This window comes from Pteronotus mesoamericanus, unplaced genomic scaffold (assembly GCF_021234165.1).
Source record: "Pteronotus mesoamericanus isolate MK-2021 breed Mesoamerican mustached bat unplaced genomic scaffold, CSHL_Meso_final contig_116, whole genome shotgun sequence".
NCBI lineage: Eukaryota > Metazoa > Chordata > Mammalia > Chiroptera > Mormoopidae > Pteronotus > Pteronotus mesoamericanus.
The window spans coordinates 8,542,643-8,565,392 of NW_026555027.1; the positions used below are offsets into that span (position 1 = coordinate 8,542,643).

Sequence of the window (22,750 nt, forward strand, 5' to 3'; positions counted from 1 at the left end):
AACCGGTGCTCTGCTAAGTAACATGTTTCTCTGAGTTCTGCGAGCCACTCTAGCGTGATAATGAAGCACCTCTGAACTCTAGTGGGCAATCTGAAACACCGGTGACATCCTGCTATTTCAGTGGGCATGTGAAGTGGGGGAGGGCAGTCCTGTGGGACTGAGTCCTTACCCTCTGAGAACTGACCCTATCTCCAAGGAGATGGCGTCAGAGACTCGCTTGTTGGTGTGGAGAACCCACATACCAACCCACACATTGGAACCGGGTGCTCAGACTACTTAACTGCTATGCAGGGCAACTCAGCAAAATCAAAAACTGAAACCTCCACACACTGTTATCCAGAAATCTTACTTCTAAGACTCAGTTCTACAGAACAGCAGCACAACTACCAAAAGATATACATAGGGATGGTTTCCTACATGGTTTACAACCAAAACATATTGGAAAGCTGTCAATGCCCATCACTTAGTGCATCCAATCTAAACAGATCAGCAAGCACGCAGGTTAGAGACCCACAGGATGACTGCGAAGGGGGCGGGTCTCTGTCTTCCGACCCAGGCAGACTTTGGCTTTCTACAACATTGTTTGAAATATTCACAAGCAGTAATAATTTCGTAATTACCAAACTCGTAGCGGGAAAGAAGCGTGTACAAACCAAACACTCCTAGAGCCGACACCGCCGTGGTCGTCTTCACACAAGCACTTACGCCGTTTGCGCTGAAGCTTCAGCCAGACTGGTCACAGGCACGGAGACCTGTCCTGGAGCTCCGGGCACACCCGGCAAAGGGTTTTCCCAGAGCGTAAGGCGGTTCATGGGTGTTGTTCAGTTCCTAACGCATGTACGAGATAGTCTGATTCCTCCAAGAGGCCGATGGCCAGGCCTTCAGAATGTAAACACCTCATCTCTGACCAGCTTATACTTTTAATCCCCTCCCACAACGCTTCCCACATCTCGGGTGCCTGATCCCCTTTAACAAGGCCGGCTCTGTGCCTTCTATATAGTAAGCGCCAACACATTTTGCTTGTCTGACAAATTCATTTTGTCCTCCCACCCATCCCTGGCTCAGAAGAGCTGGAGTAGGAAACGAATGGATTCTTTTCAGAACAGTCATTTTAAAACGCCAGGCAGAGCCGAGAGAGAACCCTTCCCTGGCCCGCCCTGTCCAGGGACACTGCAGGGGGCCAGTGCGGGAAGCCGCTGGGAGATGCCCAGCCTGACCCAGCGCGGCCACTCCAGACAGACTCCGCCTTCCCTTGGTGGATTCACCCTCCAGCCTTTCCCCGAGTGCTCCCAGCCTCCCTCCCACTGTCTGCGTCCTTGTTGGCAGCTCCCACTCTGCGGGGACATGGAAGACCCTCCTCTTCCTCTTTCTCATGGCTTTGCTCCTTCGTGCCGAGGATGAAGAGCTGGAGTGGGACCCAGGGACCAAAGCCTGCTGCTCCTGCACCGTCTTGGCTCAGCCCCTCGGATCACCGCTGCGGCGCTCAGGCCTTCCTCTGAAGCTCCCCTTTGGTGCGGCTGTAGGGCAATTAAAGAGTGAGCTCCATACACGGGTTCGAGCCCGTGGGCAGGTAGGATGGTACAAGAAGAAACTGCAGCCCATACGTGGGTGGGCAACAGAGGCTAGACCCAGCGCCAGCGCCAGCTCTCAGGAGCCTGCCGGCTTTGCATCTCCAGGAGCTCCTGCACCTCCGCCCCCTCCTGTGAGATTCAGGTGGGCGGGACTGCACACCCTCGTCCCAGACACCAGGAGGCTTCCCTCCCTGGAGCTCCCCCAGGACCAGCTTCCCAGGACTCTGTAAACTGGGTTATCCAGTCCACACAGACCCACAGGCCTCCTGCTCCCTTAGGCTCCTCATCCCGGCCCCCAGCCCACCTGGCAGAGGCAGGCGGTCTACTCATTTTTATTGTGATTCTGAGAACTTACACGAGCCACATACCTGGTGGACAAGCCAGGGATCAGGTACGGGGCTCCAGGACGCAGTGGGGGGATCCTCGGGCTAATGTCAAGAGCACAGGAGGGCTGGTTCCTGGAACCTGAGCCCAAGGCCCTGCGGGATGAAGGAGCATACATTTAGGTAGAACCCCGTTCTGTGAAAGGGGAGGAAAGCCCAAAGCAGAAGAGCATCCACCTAGCAAAGGAGCAGGAATGAAAGACTCGAACAGTGGAACAGTCTCCCTGTCGGAAGCAGATCCCACCGCTTCTCATCCTGTCACTGGTCTCCCGCTTCAGCCCTTCCCCTCCAGGGCAAACCCCGCCCCGCCCCGCCCCCGCCCAGGCCCAAAGCGGGAGGACCTTGTTAGCACCAGAGGAGACCACTTCCGCCTCTGCTCAGCCTCCTGCGAGGACTCCGACTGGGTGCCGCCAAGTCCCTTGTATCACGCAGTCCCCCCCACCCCCCGCCCCGTCCCCGCCAAGCCTGCCACCCCATCACCTCTCTGACCTCACCCCCCTTCTACATTCCCCTTCTAACCCTCCCGCCCTCCCCTCCAGCCACACTGGCCTCCTGCTCTAGGAACCTTGGACATGAGGCTGCTCCCTTTGCTAGAAGGTTCTCCCACAGACGCCTCTGCTTGCTTCCCACACTTCGCATTCTGTAGCTCCTTCTCTGCAGACTCTTCTCCTTTGTGCTAATCATTACCCATCCGGCGACATGTCCTGTTTACTTAGCCCATCTGCCTGTCTCCCACTAAAACGCCGGCTCCTCCAGGCCAGGGGTTGTGTGTCTGTGTCCTCCGGTGGGTGCGCAGTGCCTAGGGCAGCACCAGCACACAGTAAGGACAGAGCTGGTGGCCGCAAGGGTCACTGCTGCTCCACCGGGAACGGGGTCAAAGCCGGGACTGCTGTGCCGTTGGCTGAATCCCGCACGGCAGTCTATCCAGTCAGTCAGACTTATGGGAGCAATCGTATTCTATCTTCTGAATATAGAATCAGCCAGGCGGTGTAAGAGGCCCGTCCCACGTGGTGCCATGTGCACAGGCCCAGGCCCGCCTCCTCCAGGCGCCGCGTTTGAGCGCTTGTCTTTCCAGGGCGCTAGAAGGAGATGATTGAAGAAGGCTGGGTCAGATGGCAATAACACATGGAGAATAAATAAGCACCGACCTCATGAATGAGCCAGCCATCTGCTGGGCAGTGAGATTGCCGTGCCAGGCAGCACCCCAGCCCCGCAAATCAGTGGCTGGATCAGCCCAAATAGCATCAGAACATTCAACAACAAAGTTAAACATAATCATGGTGCTCGCTCCAATTTCGGGGGGACACACTATCAGGTGACTTACTGTAACACCCAACCGGGTTCACCACCCCCACACCCTACCACACACATACACTTCAAAGGCCTCCCGACTGCCCTTTCTCATCCCCAGTTATTTGCAAAGCAAGTCTCAGGGGACCCAGGCTCTGACAGAGTCCCCTGGAGCTCCTGCACCTCGCCCCCTCCCTTCGAGATTCAGGTGGGCGGGTTCTCACACCCTCTTCCCAGGCAGGTCCCTTCACTGCCCTGGAGGCAAAGCCATCATCCAGCATGTTCTTTGAGAGCCCCCCTGAGCAGGCAAGGGACATAAAGGGACACATGCAGGGCTGCACAGAGCCTGAGGAAGACGCTTCACCTGGAGATGATCGGCCCCGCCTCCCCCAGGGCTCCCGCATGGCCGATGGTCCAGGGGGCCCTGGACCAGGAGTCGGGAAAGCTAGTGACTGTGCAAAACCCAGACATTCAACTGATGCAAGGCAGCGGCATGGGACTCACTCAGAAGGAAACAAAAGCTGGCTGGACACCCACTTCCCACAGGAAAAGGCCCTGGGAGCCACTCTGCCCTCCCCGCACCTCGCTCCCGCTGGGAGAGCCTCGAGAGAACTGGGAGGCCACCGAGGCCGTCCCCACTGTGATTTTCAGGTCACATCTGCCTGGAACCCCTCCTTCCCCCCTCCTGCTTGTCCCACACGCCCTGTGAGAGTTCACAACGTGGGGCGGGGAGGCTTAGAGGAGCGCTGAAACTAGAAAATAGCCCGGCGCTGGGCAATCCTTGCTCTGGCTACATTAAGGACAGAAATAAAATTGCCATTTCAGCTCTGGGGGCAGATAGAAGAGGCTCACTCCCAAGAATGTACAGAAAACTTAGGGGAAGGAGGTGCCAGAATGAGAAGAAACTTTTCCCATTTCCGATTCGAATTACATGAGCAGGCCGAGGGTTCCCGAGGGTTCCCGAGGGGAATTTTCCTAGTGCTGAGTGATGCTAGGGGTGGCTTCATGACCACAGGCAGCGCAGGGTCCCAGGTCTGCCAGGTGCTGGCTGAGGACTGACTGTCCACCCGGGGAGGTCTCTATGGGCAGCTGTCTGGGGGCCGGGGACCAGTCCTGCAGCCAGAGGGGGTCGCTGTGGGAATCTGGCCCGCGTGCCGCTAGCTGTGGGCACTTGTCCAGAGGGCACATGCAGACAGGCTGCCCATTTGGTCCTCTCAGCAAGGCGGCTGGAGTCCAAGGGAAGAGGAGAGTGTGTCTTGAAGTGGGAAGGGAGGAGAAGGGAGTGAAGAGGAGGGAGAAAGGCGAAGAAGGAGGGGGAGGAGGGAGAGGGGCTGTGAAGAGGGAGTGGGGAGGGGGAGGCGATGGAGGGGGCGGGGAGGGGTGAAGAGAGGGAATGGGGAGGAGGAGGGGGAGGAGGGGAAGGAGATGGGAGCGGAGAGGAGGGAGGAAGTAGAGGGAGGGAGGAGGAGGGAGAAGGGAGGAGGGAGGAGGAGGCGGCGGGAGGAGGAGCGCGAGCCGCAGACGCGCGCGGCAGAGGCGGCGGCCGGGCGGCCCGGTGCGCGGCCGCGCTCTGGTTGGCTGGGTCCCTGTCCTCCGCCGCCCGCCCCCCGCCCCCTCCTCCTCCCCGCCCGCCGCGCGCCGCCGGCGTCGAGAAAGTACAGTAAAAGTCCAAGTGCAGCCGCCGGCGCAAGATGGGATCCGGCCCCTCCAGCTACCGGCCCAAGGCCATCTACCTGGACATCGACGGACGCATCCAGAAGGTAGCCCCCTAACGCCCCCGCGCGGCCGCGCGCCCCCCGACCTGCGCCCCGCCAGCCCGCCGCGTCAGCCCCTCCCCGGTGCCAGCGCCGGGGGTCGCGCGCCGGCGGCGGGTGGTGGGCCGTCGTCCGCGGTCCGGACTGTGGTTTCTGGCAACTTCGGCAGGGGGCGGCAGGGGGCGGCAGGGCTCTGCGGGGCGGGTCTCCCCAAGAACTGGACCCCGGAGGGAGGCGGCGACTCACAGGGCGATAGTTTTAAGGTTTCCTGGGCAGAGCTTTCTTTGTAACAAATCTGAGTAGGCTGAGTTTGTACGTTCAGAGATTGGTACATTAACCCACTTCATTTCCGGCGGAACGACCCCCAGGGCAGACGCCCCGAGCCGGTGGTCAGACCTGCGGGACCAGGTCCCCGCGCTTGGAGGGCGCCCGCGCACGCCACCGGCTGCGGGATGCTGCGGCTCCCCAGCCGTGGGGAGCTGGTATGGGGTGGGGTGGGAAGGGAGTTGGCACAGAAAGGGCTGCTCCCAGGTGCTGGTGTGTGTCCCTGTCCCCACTTCCCTCAGGTGGTCAGTTCTGACAGCAGAGGGGGCGACTAGGGTTACGCTACCTCCTGGGTCTGCAGAGAGACTGGGTGGCCTGCAGGACCTGCTCCGCTGCCCATCTGCCCACCGCTGGAGAGGTGAAGCCCTCCAAATGTCCAGTGTCCTTAACCAACTTGAGCCGCACAGGAAAGGCATCCAGAGCAGACCCCTTCGTTAGTGGCCCCACCTTGGCTAAGCCCCTGGCATGGGTCCAGAAAGTCCTGACCTCTGCTTCTGATTGGCAGAGAGGGATAATAAGTGAGCTGGCTTGGAGGGGGGCTTTCTTACCTCCTCTTAGATTCCCCCGCATGGAAAAGCCATAGTGAAGCCATCCTTTGGAACGTTTGCTGCATGTTGTGTCACCTTGCTCTGCCCCAGGAGCAGCCTAGTAGGGAAGCCAAGGAAGGGTGTCCGGCCAGGCACAGAGGCGGCGCTGGGGCTCTCTGGCTCTCAGACGTGCCTCCGCCAGCGGGCAGCCTTCCCAACAAGCCACCTCGCTCTCACCGCCTCCCCTTCTTGATCCTGGTGAATGGGAGAAGCAAGGGCCCCCTTCCTCTACTATAGTCCACTCTAACAGAATCAGATGAGGGGAAACGGAGCATCTGCAAGGGCAGGTGGTCCGCAGCAGACACAGGACTAGACCCAAGTCCCTTGACTTCCAGGACTGGGCACCTGTGACAGCATAGGAATTTACAACAGCCTCCCCAGAGGAAGAAATGGCCCTTCACTGACCACCCCCTGCTCCAGTGTGCACACATAGCCACACACAGCATGCATAGGAAAACGTGTGTACGTGCATACACATACCACATGCAAACATATGCACGAACACACACAAACAGGCCAACATACACGGACTTTTTCTCTGCCCCACCAGATAAGAAGTATCAAAGATCAGCCATCTTCATCTTTTGAAAGAGGTGAGAGGAGATGTCGTCACCAGATCAGGAGTGATGGCTCCTTCCCAAAGGTCTTCCTGAGAAGCCCGACTGAAACGGGTGTAAGCGGGACAGGCTCAGAGGCCGGGCGGTGAGCCCCGTCTGGCAGGCTGCTCTGCTGTCATTGTGGCGAGAGTGGTGTCCCCCAGGGGACACACCCGAGGTTGGGGCGACCTCCGGGAAAGCAGCCGTGCCGGTGGCTCTGGGAGACCTCGGGCACCTGCGTCCCGGGGGAAGGCCGCGGCCTGGGGCGGGGCCAGATCTGATGTTGCGCTGCTGCCACCACTTCTGTGATCTTGAGCGAGTCCCTAGGCTGCTCTGGGCTGGCCCGCTAGTCTGTGAAGCGGTGTCACATCTGCTTTGTAAAACAGCTGGGAATGCTGCCGGAACTGTGTGCGCACTCTCTGTCCCATGAATGTCCTTTAGCTGACACAAGCGAGGAGGACGTGAGCCATGGTGTCTGAACCTCTGCCCTCGCCGCAGTGTCTGTTACTCACTCTTGACCTTGCCCAGTGATCTCTCCCTTTGTTGGTGTCGCTGTGGAGGCTCAGACCTGGACCTGTGGGCTGGCCGACAGCGGATCGCTTGGGGCCTCCAAGCACGTGCTGGGCCCTGGTCACCTCTCACTCCCCTCGGACTCCACACCCGCAGCGCTGTCCACACTTCAGATGTCTCTCTCAGCTGAGGGTTCTTTCTGCCCAGGGCCGAGTTTTCTTAAAGCCCCAAACACCAGATTAATTCTGAAGTTCCCCCACACGCGTCGGGTTCTGTCTCCCTCTTGCCCATCCCATCCTGTCTGTGACAGCTCATGGATACAGACCCCACGTTGCCTCCAAGGAGAGGGTGTGGAGGGAGGAGAGAAGGCGGGTGACGTTGTGGCACGTGCACTTTGTTGTTCTGACTGATTGTCCTGCAGCTCCTGCGTTCTTTCTACTCTCTGTCACCCGAGTCACCCACTGCTGGGCATTCCACACTCTCTTCAAACAGCGTCTCCCATGGGTGCTATCTGCTCCAGCAAAGCTGTGGGCAGAGAGCTACAGTGTCTGAAGAGAGGCTGGTGCTCAGTGTCTTTACTTCCCTGCCGTGGCCTTGGGTTAGTCCCTTAGGCTTCAGGCCACTGTTTCCTGACGGTCACATGAGTATACTGTTGTAGTGCTGCTTGTGGGGAGAATCGAACGGGGAAAGGCCACTCACCTAGTCAGTGATCCAGGTGAGTCTATTGAGCAGCTACTGCACGCCAAGGGCTGGGGTCCAGTGTGAATGTGCCATTCACGACGCTCAGTCCCACTGAGTGATGGCCCCCCCTGGCCTGTGCCAAGCACTGGACCTGGGCCCCAGGAGGGCACAAATAGCTAAAGCAGCTGTGCAGGCCACCCCGTGACAGACAGAAGGACACAGCAGGACCTTGCTGGTGCGAAGGGCTGTGTGGGGGCCCAACGAGTAGGTTTTCTTCCTCCAAGGAGATCGGCTTTGCGGAGAGGGAGGGGTCCTTTCCGGACCCGGTCACCTTAGAGGACCCGGGCTGGGAGCTGCCGAATGGTAGGGCTGCGGCCCCTGCACCCGGTCCCCGTTTCCTGCTCCTCCAACTTGCCAGGCAGCGCAGGCAGGACCGGCACCTCCCGGTTCCAGGTGGAGAAGGAGGGAGTAGAACGGGTCCCCACATCCGGAGGGCTGGGATCCTGTCTCGAGGATTTCTCGCAAGAAGCTGATGCTTCGCCCAGAGGGTTTGCTTGTTTCCTTTCTCAGCCTCTGCTGGCCTTGGGGCCCTGGCCTACCTACCTCCTCCTACCTGCTCCTACCTCCTGCCCCGCGGATGGCAAAAGGTGTGCTCGGGACTGCTCAGGGCATGATGGGACATAAGGAGCCTGCAGGGCTCCTGCCTGGCGGCATGTCCAGGCCTGGGTTTGCCGACCTTCCGAAGGAGGCAGAGGGAGGCCTTGGTGGGATCCCCTGGCCTGGCCTCAAGTGTGGCTGTAGCGAGAAGCCTGGTCTAGGCGAGGCTGGTGGTCCTGGAGCTCCCGAGGCCTGATGAAAGGGACCGCCCCTGTTGGTGAACTGCCCTGGCCTAGCAGTGAGTTCCCTTGGGGACAGTCCCCTCATCACAGCTCTGTGCTGGGACCATCCCCAGCTGCTGCGTTCTTGTTCCTTCCTCAATCTGCAGCTGACACCCAGGTCTTAAGAAGTAAATGGCCACTAGCTAAGTTGTTTCTACTCTAAACTGAGGAACAAATGAGAAAAACTGAAAGGGAAGAGCAGTGTTTAAAAGCTGTTAAAATTCAACAGAAGACAGTTCCTAATGACCCCCTGCGCCCGTGACTGCTCCCCTTTCCTGGCTCGAGCCAAGCACCCGGTGTGCTCGGCCTGCGGGTCTTTCTCACGATGCCTGTCTTTCCCCCAGCCTGGCCCCGCTGCAGCTTGGGGCCCTAGATCATGCCTCCTGGGTTCCTCCGAAGCCAGCATACAGCCCCCCGCCCCGCTGTGGGCCTGCAGGACGCTGACCCACCGTCCCCTCCCCGGAGATTCTGGCTCCCCTCTGCGGCTGAGGCCCTCCTGCCTGCCCTTGGAGCCCAGACCCCTGCCCGCCCTGCTGGCTGTCCGGCTGGAGGGCATCCCGCTCCCTGCCACCTGTCTCTCCCGGTGTCCCCTGCCCCGCCCTGCCCTGGCCAGGGGACCTCAGCCTCCTCTGCCTTTGTTTCTTGCCTTTGGCATGAACACGGCCGGCACTCCCGGCCCACTGCATGTCTTCAGGGCAGTCCTATCTTCTGTTGGTCAAAGGGTGCCTAGCCCTGACCCAAGTCTTGTCCAGTGAGGCCCGCACCGTGGGACTTTGAGCCCCACCCCACGGGCACCTTTCCCCGTTGGAATATGTCTGTCCTGGCACCTGGCGGAGCCCCGTGGAAATTTCCTTTCACTTTAACACCAGTTCCCTGGCTTGGCCCATCGCTTGGAGCATCCTTTCCTCGCTCCTCTGTACAGGGCAGGCAGACCCAGCGGAGTTCCCTGGGCTCCCGGGCACCTGCCTGCTGCCCTCATTCCTCCCAGGTAGACGCCCCTTAGCCATCGCCAGCAGTTCCAGCAAAGTCCATTTATCTTCCTTTAAGCGTTTATAACTTAAAATCTTTAAGGAGATGTTAAAATGGTAACATAAGCTCATTGCAACCCAAGGAGGCAAGAGAAAGGGGTGCTCCCACTCCCTTCTGGATTTCCAGCGTGAAACAGGAGTGGGACGGGTAGTGACCGGGCAAAGGAGCAGGGCCATTTTGATCCCCAACCCGACCCCGGCCGGCAGTGACTCTGTCTGTCTCCAGCTGCGTCAGAGCTGGGCTGTGAAAATTGAGTGTCTCGATTTTCAATCTCTTTTTCAACAAGTCCGTCAGCCATTGACGTAAACCAGCCCGACCACTGATGCCCAGAAAGAACTTCTGGAAACCCGTCTCCAAATTCCAGCCCCAGGGAGTTGCTGGCCTCCCCCTCCTCCCCAGTTGCCATGGTCCGAAGGCCACTTAAACCAGACATCTCCGACACCTGGAGGCCCCGGGACGGGGTGGCCGGGGGCGTGAACCTCACTAATGAATGGCTTCAGGGTTGACAGATAATGACGTGGGGACCTCTCAGAGTTTCTCGCAGGGGCTGGGGCTGTGCTGCTTGGTCACGTGGAGGGGCGGGGGCCATGGTTCTAGGACAGACAGCCCGGCTCTGCCACTTGCCAGCTGGGAAGTCACTTTGTCCTCAGTGAAGCGGGTGCAGGGGTGGTGCCTCCCATAGGGTGACTGAAGATGGCACTAAGCAACTCCCATAAAGTGTGAGTTACTTGGGGAGGCGCGTCCTCAGGCCCAGGCACAGTACAGCCCCTCTACCTCCCCTCGGCCTGTCAACGAGGAGATTCTTGAAGAAGCCATGGCAGGTGCTTTCTTGTCATGTGCCTTGCACCTCTTAAGGTCAAGGACCACAAGACCCCGGTTCCCACTACCTTGGGCACCTTTGTCCCCAGCCCGGCGTCCTCGCTATTCTGGGCGGCGGGGCTGCCGGGCTGAGAGGTATGCAGAACGCATCCTGGTCGTCAGGGGAGAGGGACCAGGGCAGAGGGCGGGCGCGGCGCTCACGTCAGACTGCTCGTGTGAGCTACGTGCACAGGGGAGGCAAAGCCGGGTGTGGCGGGGGCAGCAGGAACGGGCCACAGGTAGCCTTGGGTCACTGCAGGGTGGCTTCCTGCGCCCCTGCCCTGGGTCGGCCGCCTGGGGGTGTCGCCAGCCTATCCCACCGCAGTCCCTCCCACCAGGAGCGGCACAAGCTGAACCCATCTCCATTCAGCCTCCTGCTCCCCGGCGGCGGGTGACCCAGCCAGCAGTGTTCCTGGGGACTGGGGGAGGTCTTTGGCAAAGAGGGCTCAGAGAGTCAAGGTGACCCAAAGGAACTCAGGTGTCCACTTTGGCAAAATGGCAGCAGCCCACCAGCTGGTGGAGTTCCCCTCGCTTCCCATTCTGCTCCCTCGTCCAGACAGGTAGGGAGATGACAGCTGTCCCCTTGGAGGTCTTGCGTGGGGGCAGACACGCCAGGAGGGTGGCACTGCTCCTGCTCCGCAGGGCAGGAGCTCCAGCCGGGAGGGTGGCACGCAGCCAGTGTGGGTGCAGATTACTGGCTCGGCCCGAACGGCTCACAGCCTCTTGCTCAGCTCACCGGGCTGATCCCTCCTGCGTTGGTGGTGGCAGACCTGCGTCCCCAAAGTTCTGAGTGTTTTTAAGAAGAAAATAAAAACTGAATATAGCACAGACCTAAATACCCGCCTGCGGGAGAGGGGCATGCCTCTTTCCCGGGCCTCTCGGCTCGCGGTGGTCATATGCGGTGCGTCCCGTGCAGACGCATGCAGGTGCTGTGCAGATGGCTTCAGACGTTTCCAAGCTCAAGACACACCTCTGGACTGGATGGTGCGGGTCATTTGCCGCAGCACCCCCCCGCCGTCTGCCTGTCCCCGGACCCGCACCATGAGCACTTGCCCGGAACAGAAACTCGCAGCGCCCTGAAAATGCAGTCTGGACACAATTAAAGATGAGCCAGAACATTGTATTCGGGTGGCTTTAGATTCCCTGCTAACAATTTTTTTTTGTTTTTAAAAATTGTAGAAAAATACACATAAACTTTTACCATCTTAGCCACAGCAGACTGTACAGCTCAGTGGCATGAGCACAGTCACGTGGTTGAGCAACAGTCACCACCGTCCGTCTCCAGAACTTTCTCATCTTCCCAGGCTGAAACTTTGTCCCCATGAAACACTCACTCCCCGTGCCGCTCGGCAGCCCCTGGTAGCCGCCCTTCTCCTCTCTGTCTCTGTGACTCCGACGGCTCTAGGTGCCTCTCCGACGTGGAGTCACACCGCATTTGTCCTTTTGTGACTGGCTTACTTCACTTAGCGCAACGTCCTCAAGGGCCCCCCGTGCGGGAGCAGGTGTCAGGATGTCCGTCCGTTTTTAGTCGGGGTACCAGCCCATCGTGTGGACATGCACGTTCTGTTGACCTGTTCATCCACTGCGAATCTGCCCGATGCTTTTTAAACCTCACCCCCCGTGCGTGCTCCCCGGCCCGCCAAGCGCAGGCCTGTTGCAGTGCTGTGCTGTTGTGTCTCAGGAGAAACTTTGTGCTCCCCGACGCCCTCCCATTTCCTGTCATAGCTGTTTATCTAGGCGGCGTATGGCCTGTGGCATGTTCTAGGTGGGGAGAGGAGTGCACTATTCAGAGAGGACAGGTGCTTTTCCGATTCAATTGCGCTCAGTCCATTTACCAGCAACATGATGTCATGGTCGAGAGCACTGATTCAGGGGCAAGCTTGTCTGCACTTGACCCTGGCGGCACGTAGGCAAGTTACTTGCGTACCTTGGTGTTTCCATCTGTGAGGTGGGTGGTTACAGTTAAGTGCGTGAATGCGTGCCAAGTCTACAATGGGGCCGGCACATGAAGCATGCTACGTTAAGTTGTGGTTATTTTTCTTTGTTTATTATCTATTTATTTTTTTAAGTTGTGGATTCAAAGCAGCTGAATCTCCGTGGCTGGGTGGGGGAACCTTACCCAGACCCCTAGCCTCACGCTCCCGGGCTGGCACGCAGCCCGTGGGCATCCGCTATCATTTCGGTACAGGACCATGTGTCTGGGCGTGTTCTGTGGGTGCTTCCAGCTCAGTGATACTGTGTGGCCGTGTTTCCCAGATGAGCCCCCAGTCCACCCTCCTTCCCCCATTCTTCTTTCTTTTTTATTTTTGATTTTGCAGAGAGGGGAAGGAAGGGAGAAAGAGACGGAGAGAAATGTTGATGTGAGAAAGCAACATTGATTGGTTGCCTCCTGTAGGTGCCCTGACCAGGGACGGAACCTGCAAACCAGGCATGTGCCTTGACCAGGAATCGAACCTGAGACCCTTTGGCTTGCAGGATGATGCTCAGCCAACTGAGCCACACTGCTCAGGGCTCCCCCATTCTTCCCACCAAGGAAAGGCCAGCAAATGCCTTTCATCTCTCCTCCGACCCCCTGAGAGGCGGGGCTCCATCAGGGCTGCGGTGCGGAGGGCAGGGAGAGGGAGGTCAGCAGGGCGGGAGGGAGGGTGAGCACGCAGCACAAGCCTGGTTCCCAGGCTTCAGGTTCGTTTGTCTTTCCAGAGGGGGTGGCAGCGGTGCCCACAGCACTTAACACTAAGGTGACTCCTGGAATCAGCCTCACTGCTAAAAGCGCTGTTTGGAGAGTGCTTGTCTGGAGGCTGTCCGTCACAGCCCGAGCACGCTGCTGTCTTCACCGCTTGGTTGCCTGCCACACCGCCCCCACAGCCCTCAGCCCCCCTTGTGCAGCCGTTGAGAGCTGCCCAGCCCTGGGGACAGACGGGGGCTTCAGGGACACAAACTCAGAGCCCACAGTAGAATGGCTGGAGTTGGCAGGGTTCAGCACAGTGCAGCTCTCCTCAGTTAGCCCAGGACACTGCTGTCAGGAGGAAGTGCCACCTGGCGTCCCCCAGTCTCCACCACTAAGTGGCAGCTGGAGGGTGACAGGGCACTGTCTGTCCAGATGGGGTTTGGTCACCCTCCAGCCGGTTGCACCTTGCACGGATTTATTTTGTAAGCAGAGCAGTTAACAGAGCCAAGTGACTCAGGCTGTCTTTACCCTCCCAGCTTCCGCTTTGGGGATTTTTTTTTTTTAACTTTTATTACCTTACAAATAACCGGAAAGGGGGCAGCGCATTTGACATTATTACCTAGAGATCGTCAACAATCTCTCCACCTGGAATTTACATTCGATAGAACAGCTAACCCGGAGCATCTAACCCAGGGCTGACTAGCAGCAGAAGCAGCAGGGTGTGGCCGGGGACCGCGTCTGCCACACGTCTACTGCACGTCTGTTGGTGCCACCGTTTCCAAAGTGCTTTGGGGACCAGCCACCAAAATGTTTTCGTGCGGGGTTGTGTTTCACACAGAGCATAGTTCCAGTACGAGTGCTGGTTAAAGGTTCAAAATCAATGGTCAGACACACTCTGAAATCTCTCGATGAGCATCTTGTGTAAGCGTAGAATGTCTTAATTAGCCCCCAGTCCGCCCTCCTTCCCCTATTCTTCTTTCTTCTTTTATTTAATTTTTATTTTTGATTTTGCAGAGAGGGGAAGGAAGAAAGGGAAGGAGAAAAATGTTGATGTGAGAAAGCAACATTGATTGGTTGCCGCCTGTAGGTGCCCCGACCAGGGACCGAACCTACAAGCCAGGCATGTGCCACTATTAATAACAAAACATCCAAAGCCCAGTTCATGTACAAGAACTAGTGCTGGGAAATGTGACCTCAGAGGTGGCCCGTGAGTGACCGCATGGCCATCGGGAGTCCTTAGAACTTAAGGCGCCCCCCCGAGCTGCCAGGATGTGCAGCCGTGGTCCTGACATGTGTTTGAGCCCCAGTTTGCATGTGGCGTTTTGAAGCTGAGCACCAAACAGCAGAGATGGGGGAAGGCATCTGCACCCTGCTGGCAAAGACAGCCTGGACCCTCCCAGGAAGCCAGGGTCAGGAGAGGAGTTCCTGTGGCCAAGGTGTGAATGGGAGCAGTGAGTTTCCTCTGCAAAAGTTTCTTGAAACGGTGCTGGGTGGCACCGTGCTGAAAAGGTGACTGAGAAGGGTCATAGCCTCAGGGGGCTGAGAAGACACACATGCCGGGGATGCACGGATGACGGGAGAAACTGACAGACGCCTGGTGGGCAGGGCAGGCAGAGGGCTCTTCTCGGAGCCTGACCTGTGTCCCTCAGGTGCGAAAGTGTCGATCCTTATAATCACCACTTACTCTAAAGGGTTCGCACGCACGAGCCTGGAAGCTGTGGGCGCAGCGCGCCAGCAGACGCACGCTGATGTTCTGCGCCGCAGACGTGGCAAGTCCTCCTTACACCCAGCCACCCTCAGTCTCTGCACCCCAACATATGGCCTGGAACATGACATGGAGCACCGAGCCCAGCACCCCATTTTTTTAAAACCAGTCTTTCGCCCAGCATCTCCCCTCCCAGGCCTTTCCCTGAAGCCCTGCCCCACCCCGGGACTGGGGGTCCCGGATCTCCCACTGTTGATGCTAGAGCAGCTGGGGCTGCCGCGGGGCACCGGGCCTCCCAGAAGCCTCTGGGCCCCGCTGGGCTGGGGTCTCTGATTCAGTCTCAGCCTCTGCGACGACCCCGCTGAGCATCCTCCAGACGATTGATCAGGCGGCCCTGGCGCCCAGTCAGGTCCAGACAGCACAGCGGCTCCTCGAGGCGGCTCCAGCTCCCACCTGCCCTCTGAAGTGCAGGCTCGGTTTCTGGACGGAGGAGCCAGGAGGTTAACAGCCTTCAGCCAACTGCTGTGAACACCAGGCATCCAACTAAATGCTGTGAAGCCCGAGAGTGGTTCTTCGGTTCAGTACAACAGTGAGTGGCAGACTGAGTGACGTGGTGCTGCGTGACATGGGCCGGGGCAGAGGTATGATGCTGGCCTCGGTGTGGTTCAGAAGACACCGAGGTCCCACCACGGAAGTCCCAGGGCACTGAGCAGAACCCCCGGCCTTCGGGGGCGGAGGGCCGGTGGCAGAGCAGGCACACGGGTCGGCAGCCCGGCGGGAACAGGCCCGGCTCTGCACAGACGCGAAGCCGGGCGGGCGGAAGGTGACTCCAGCCACCACGGCAGCAGGCGTGGCACCCAGTTGGGCCAGCTCGAGGCCCCTGTCCAGGCCCACACTCTGAGACATTTCTTTTCTGGCAGGAAAACCGTGCTCAATTTTTCTAATGAAATTTCAAGTAATAATAAGGAAAGGAGAAAGGAGAGGGCGGAAGGGAAGGAGGGAGGCTGGCTCCCCGTGGCAGATGGAAGCTCCCGGGGCTCCCCCTGTCTGCGCAGTCGTCCTGCCGTGCCTCCGGCCATGACGCACTCGGCCACTGTTCTCTGGGTGCCTGTCTGAGAGCCTCAGGCTCCAGCTCGATGATGCTCGATTTCCAGGACGGCAGAAGTTGGGGTGATGGTCCTTCCTGCCTCCCGGTCTCAGGTCTTGTTTTCACGCAGTTCCTTCTAGTCTTTTCCGCCTTGCCCACCCCCGCCATTCCCACATCCCGCCCTGAGACAGCGCTGCAGGGGCTGCACGTTGGAAGGGGGCTCCCCAGGGCTGGCCCTTGAGGAGCTGCGGCCCCAGGTCCTCCGCAGCACCTTCCCTTCACCCTCCCTCTCCCCGGGGGTGCCAAGGAGCCCTGACCCCAGGGACAGGTCGCGCGGACCACACTGACACACAGAGCTGGATCAGGTGTGGGGGAGAAGTGGGCGGAAGAGCAAGGTGAGGGCCCGGTGGGGGAAATACAAGGATCGCACATCCACAGTTGCCTCTTTGAATCTGAGCTCAAAGAGTAAAGCAAATTGAAGCCAGAAAGATGCCTTCAGACTGTCCCCTTCTAACACAGTCCCCTGAGCGCCAGCTCGGCACACTTCTCATTCTGCTGGCTCCTCGATTTCTGCATTTCCAGTCCCCTGCGATCCGCTATTTATGACAGTGGAAATTGGACTCAAGACACCAGAAGCAAAACAAAAACAAAAACAAGGCAACCCAGAAGGATGACAGGCATGGTGATCGGAGCGGCCGTGACACATGGGCTCAGTGCAGTGGAGGCCGAGGCTGCCGCGGGCACGGGTGCGGGTGCGGGAAATGGGCCCCGAAGCCCGCTCAGCGGGGAGCCGGAGCTGGAGGCTGTGCAGACCGCTACATCCTGCTGAAGAGTGTCCTCAGCCGGGACAGGAGCCCGCCACACACTCCCAGGCGGCCCCTCTGGCCTGCCCCCTCCCAGCTCCCGCCCAGGCCCACATCAGCTCTGCTGGGGGGGCGGGGAACAGCCCTGGACCTGCTCCTCTGCCTGCAGTGTCACCTCTCTCTAACCCGTCTTCCGCGGGTCCCTCCGGAACTTTGGTCCCAATCATTTGTGCCCTCCGGGCCTCACGCAGCTTAAAGGCCTCATTACCTGCGATAAAGATCCCAGTGTTCTCTGTGCGCGCCGTCAACTCTCCCTCTGCCTCCCTGGTAATTTCATGATTTCATTTAAGGCCTACCCGGATCGTGTGGGATAATCTCATCTCAAGATCCTTAATCTAATCACACCTGCAGACACTTGGGAGGTCACAAGGTGACAGTCACAGGTTCCTGGGGCCAGGCTGTGTGTATCTTCAGGAGGTGGGGCCCGATTCGGGGGTACAGGGCTCTTAACCAGTGGGTTGTAAAGACATTTCCAGCCTCAGCTCACACCACGTTTCCCTGGCTCCCCAGCCCAGCAGTCGGTCTGAAGCGGGGGGTGGGCAGAGTGGGAGACCACGTCTTCCCCTCCCCTCCATTGCTACGCCGCCGTGCTCCTTGTGTACCTGGGCCCTTGGGCTCAGCCCTCTCTCACAGGGCCTATCACACACACTTTCATTTTCTGGTGTGATTTTGACATCGCTGCCTCCCCGTCTGCCAGCTGCATGTTACAGGTGGGATCTTAGGTTGTCCTCTACTCCCCACCAATTAAGTTTGATTAAATTAACTCGTGTTAAATTGTATTCTTGCTTTGTTGTTAGTGTCTAAATAATTTAAGTAGAGTTGCCTCAAGAAAAGAAATCCAAATCCATGGCTCCCAGGACCCCGAGGGACCCTGAGGGGAGGGGCGTTGTCTCCCCACTCCCCTTTCCGTCCGCGTGGCCTCAGGTTCCCGTGGTCTTTGTACAGTTGCTTGGGCTGCCGGCCTGTGGCCGGCCCAGAACCGTGAACCCTTCTCCCTGGCCATCCCAGGCGGCGCCTGGCTTGGTCTTTGCTCTCGGTCCAGTGCTCCCGCCCCCACATCGCCCCTCCCCCTCCCACTTCCCTGAATCTCTCCAGGGCCTCCCACTCACGCGCCAACTCCCCCCACTGCTAGCTGAAGGCTATTTACATTTTAGTTTTTGTCCTCTTGTTCATCATCATTTAATTTTCTCATCCGCTTGGGTTAATGCCAAAGAGCATTCTTTCCAGAGAAAAATGGTAAAGACCGTGCTCCTCTCCTAAGAATTTTCTGGGAGGGGGGCGCAGCCTGCAGCCAGGAGGGAACGTGCACAGGCTGGTTCCGCGTTCAGCTCCTCACCTCCAGTGCTGGAACTCGACAACTTTTCTCCCCAGTTATAAAAGCCTTGCATGTTCATGGCAGAACATTTGAAAAATGCAGAGCAGCATATAAAGGAAATGAAATAACCCATGATCACACCAGGCAGAGGAGACCTCGCCCACTGGTGTTTTCTCCTGCGAGTGCACACATGTGTGTGTCTGTCGTTTACATAATTTTTTATCTTGATCGTTTTCACTCAGCATCACATTAGCAGCGTTTCCGATTAGCATTAAATAGTCTTGGAAAACCGGATTTTAATGCCTATATAATGTTCCGTCATGGAGACACAGTAAAGTGTAATGGTTTCATCGTCTATGAGATATTTAGCTGAATCCCACATAATAAGTAAGGCAAGAGGAACATCCGCAGCTACGCATCTTTGCTGGCAGTGACATCACAGGACAGTGGTTTGGGCATAAACCTGGGAGGCGACTGGCTCGCCGTGAAGATACGCTGATTCATGAAAAGCGCCCAGAGCGGTGGCTGACGCTTTACAGATGCTTTTATTATTTTGCTGTTCTTATTTCCTTAAGAGCCATTCCTAGAAATAGGATTCTGGGTCGAAGGGCCAAAATGTTGCCCACCCCTCCTCTCCTTGGCCCTCCTGCACTGAGCTACATGGACACACGTTCCTCGAAGGGCTTCCCCTTTACCAGCCCAGAGCTGGCGCCGTCTCCTGATTCCAGGTAGGCTCGTGGGGATAATTGTAGATTCACACGCAGTTGTCACATAGACTGAGGAGAGCTCTATGGGCCCTGTGGTGACATCTTGCAAAATTGCAGTACAGTGTCGCCCACCCCCGGGATGTTGACAGTGAGACAGGGCCCCACGTCGTTCGGATTCCCCCAGGCGTCGTGATTACTTGAGCGTGTGTGTGCAGTTCTTTATAATTTCATCACGTGTAGGTTCTCACATCCTCCACCACAGTCACCATACAGAACAGTCCCGTCCCTTTTAGAACCACACCCATCTCCTTCCCCACCCCCTGTGCCCCCCACCCCAATCCCCCTCGTCCCTAACTCCCGGCTGACACTACTCTGTTCTCCATTTCTGTAATTTCGTCATTTCAAGAATGTCATATAAATGGAACCACACAACACATGACCTTTTGGGACTGGCGTTCGCTCTCCCAGCTTAAACCCTTGAGCCCCGTGGTAGGAGGTGTGAGGGTCACTAGTTCATTGCTGGGTGGCATTGCATGGTGTGTGCATGGACCACAGTTGAACATTCATCCGTCGAAGGACGTCCAGGTTGCTTCCAGATTTGGGCGATCTATCCTTTTCACTGTGGCCGATTTGATGAAATCCTTCAATTTCTTAGAGGCCAGTGTGGCTGTGTTTAGAAGTCGGTACCCTTCTGTGGGTTGGGCAGAGATTTCTGTTGTCAAGGTCACACTGATAATGAACATCATCATCAAGTTGTAAGAGTAAATAAAGCAATGATGACGTGTTATGCTGAGATTTAAGGGGCTCGGGGGGTGAGAGCACCGTGAAGAGACTGAGGAGGGGCCAGAAGGGAGCGTAGCTGGAAGAGGCCCCCAGCTCTGAGTAATGGAGGAGGGAGGGACATGCAGAGTCCACGTATCACCCCTCGGGAGGGCCACTCATGGAAAAGGAAACATCCCTTTCTTCTCCTTTCGTCCCTGCTCCCTTTAGGACCTAGCATTATGTTTCTACCGGTCTCAACCTTCCTCAGTAGCCATTTAAAATCACCTGGGGGAGAGACTGTAGAAGAATTACAAGGTGGAAATTTTTGCTCTTATGCAGTCGTTACTCCAACTTCAGAGGAGCGCTGTGAAATTGTTGCTAAGGCGATGGAAGAGAAAATTTCACAGGTGGTGTGAGCAGTGAGACAATGCCCGTAATTGCATGTTTTATAGCAACCAACCCCCAAAGCATGACTTACCTAGCCCAGATAGTTTTTCACGGCTTGGAAAGGTACCACAGATGTTCCCTGGGATTTTGAAAGGGACCGAACGCCACCGCAGCTTGGTGGGATCGTCGGCTTGGTGGAAAAGCTTGTGTCTGGCTTCGCAGAGAAAATCCCGGACCGCTGGTCCTCTGACCATCCCCCACCACGCCTGGCCCCACAAACAGAACTTTTCTCCTGTGATCCTGGTGGTTTCTGGCTTTCGCAGCCTGCAAAGCTCAACCCAAACCTAAATTGCCATACAGTTATTATATTTGTCCTGGGTTGGGAGCATTTCATAACGTAGCCCCACAAACATCCGTGTGAGAAGCCCGCAGTTTCTAGTGGTCACTGACTTCGTGCCAATCCAAACGAGAATTCGACAGCCCAGCAGGAAATGTCCTCAGCAGCTGCAAGAGATTTCTATTCAAATAGAAGCAGGAACCTCACCCCGCACCCAGCGTGGAAGATACGGAAGAAGATGCGAGCCCGGGGCACTGGGAGAGGGGCCGGCCGCCCCTCTGCTGTCCAGGTCCCTGTGACGTCACCGCGATCCTCCTGCTGGGCAGGGCGGGCGTCCTGCCGCTCAGAAGGAGTCACTTCCTCGGCAGCCTTGGCCAGCAGCGTCTGGGCCGAGTAGATGCCGAAATGACGGGGTCAGTGGAGCGGGTCCATGATGCGTCGTTTGTCTGTGTGGAGCTCAGTCTGTGTGAAAGGGTGCCACGCCTGTGCTTTCTCGCGCATTCCTGCCGGGCATCTGCGCTGGGGCCTCTCTCAGGCTGCCGTCCCCTCCCTACCCTGTCTCATTCGCCTGGGGCCACAGAGGCTCAGCTCTGGGCTGTGCACCCTCCACGGCAATTTGGTCAAATGCCCTGCAAACACAAAGGCAAGAAGAAAAAGGAGAGCAGATGATGGCATAAAGCTTTCTCTTAGAACATTTTCACAAGGGTGAATTCTCACACATGTTAAGTCACACATGTAAGGCAGCGCCCATCCGTCCATAGGTGCACGCTCTAAAACCCAGACCTGGTGTCCGGCAAAAATGGGATACAGCACCTCCTGAGCAGCACCCACTTGGGCTCTGGGCACATGGACAAACACGGCCTCCACATCTGAAGACAGACGGCGTGGTGGCCAGGACCACCTGTGGTCAGGGCCGGGTGAGCGTGGAAGCAGGTGCTGGGCCTAGGTTGCACATGCAGTCAGGGAGCCCCCGCTCCAGGGTGCACGCCTCGGTCCCCTCCCCAGCGCCAGGGCTGGAGCCGGAGCTTCATAAAACCTGTGTGCGGCACAGTCTGGGCAGACTCCCCGCGGAGGGGGCTGCTGATGAATTAAAGGACTGGTCGCCAAAGGATCTCACTGGACTAGTCCCTCCAAATTGGAAAACGGGGCTTCATTACAACACCCTTCATAGCCACAAAAACCCTGCGTGGCGAGCCAGGAGAGGTCCAGGGCAGGAGGTCACAGCTGGAGTCCGGAGGTGACAAAATCAAGCCCTGGCTTCTCCCCGCAGGCCAAGGGTGAGGAAGCCCCAATGCCAGGCCATCCCAGATGCGGCTGCCCTGGTCTGTGGGTGAACGCCTCTTCGCCCATGCTGGTCTCGCTGAATCTTGACCCCCCCCACCCCCACCCCCACTGGCATCGCTGTGTCCATTCTCCTGCTCAGTGCTCACGTGGTCCGAGGCCTGTTCCCACTCCAGAGCCTTCCACCAGCTCACCGTTCACCCCATCTCCTCTCGCTCCGCGAAGCCCTGCCACGCCCTCCCTGCACGTCTCCCTGAGAGGCACGGGTGTGCGTCCTGGGGGGAGTTCCCAGGGAGCCCCCGGTGCAGCGTTGATCAGTCTGCACCGCCTGGCCTCGTAACGGGCAAATGTGATTATCTGGACCTGGAGACTCACCGTCCTCCTGGTTTCTGGCACAAACAGCGCGACGCGCGACTGGAAGGCGGGCCCTGGAGGGGGCCCTTCCCACATCCTGCCCTCAGTGAGCCCCGAGTGGGGTGTCTGGGGGGAGAAAGCGAAACGCGGACCCTAGTCGTGTCTCAGGAAAAGGCCTCTGGCCTGAGAGTTGAGAAGTCACTCCCAGTCTTTTAGAAACGACCCTGTCCTGTCTCTTGAACCCAAAGGCCACCTGGATGCAGGCGTGGCAGCCCCCTGGCCACCTGCTCCACAGTCACCAGTCTGTTTTGCTTTAAGTATATTGGTTGAGGCGCATTTGATACCAAGAAACAGAAATGTTCTTATGCCGGTTCCAGGGGGGTGTGCGCAGGGGTTGGGGGATGAGGAAGTGGGGCTCACCCAGAGCTCCTGTAAGGACGCTGCGAGGCCCCGAGAAAAGCCCCAGGGTCCGGGGTGCTAGGAAGTCTGGGGCTCCTGCGCCTTCTGCCTCCCTCCCTCTGCCCTCTGGTGGGCCCCTCCCTCTCGTCCCTTCTCAGGGGCTGTACCTGAGATGGTATGACATTGGATTTTGTGTTCATGCAGCAGGCGTTCTGAGTGATTCCTTTCCAACGTGTTCCCTCCCGTATTTCTCATCACGGCCCTGAGAGGCGGTCAGAGCTGGTGTGATCAGCCCTGTGTGCAGAATGGTCTTGCTCATGGGGGCGGGGGGTGAAAGAGGAGACAATAGACAGAAGGAGTGACTATGGGGACAAGCACTGGACCTCCAGCTCCTGCCACAGCACCACTGCCAGGCAGCTGGTTT

The 22,750-nt window shown here is 57.9% G+C and overlaps 1 protein-coding gene across 2 annotated transcripts in view; it reads left to right on the top strand.

Annotated features, from left to right (window-relative positions):
• The first annotated feature begins 4,909 nt into the window (after positions 1 to 4,909).
• PDE9A (phosphodiesterase 9A) overlaps positions 4,910 to 22,750 on the top strand; it is an 80,720-nt gene continuing 62,879 nt past the window's right edge. For both annotated transcript variants that reach the window (XM_054576272.1, XM_054576266.1), the window contains exon 1: positions 4,910 to 5,004. In XM_054576272.1, the coding sequence (XP_054432247.1) occupies positions 4,936 to 5,004 (69 nt within the window). In that variant the 5' untranslated portion in view covers positions 4,910 to 4,935. The remainder of the gene's footprint in view (positions 5,005 to 22,750) is intronic.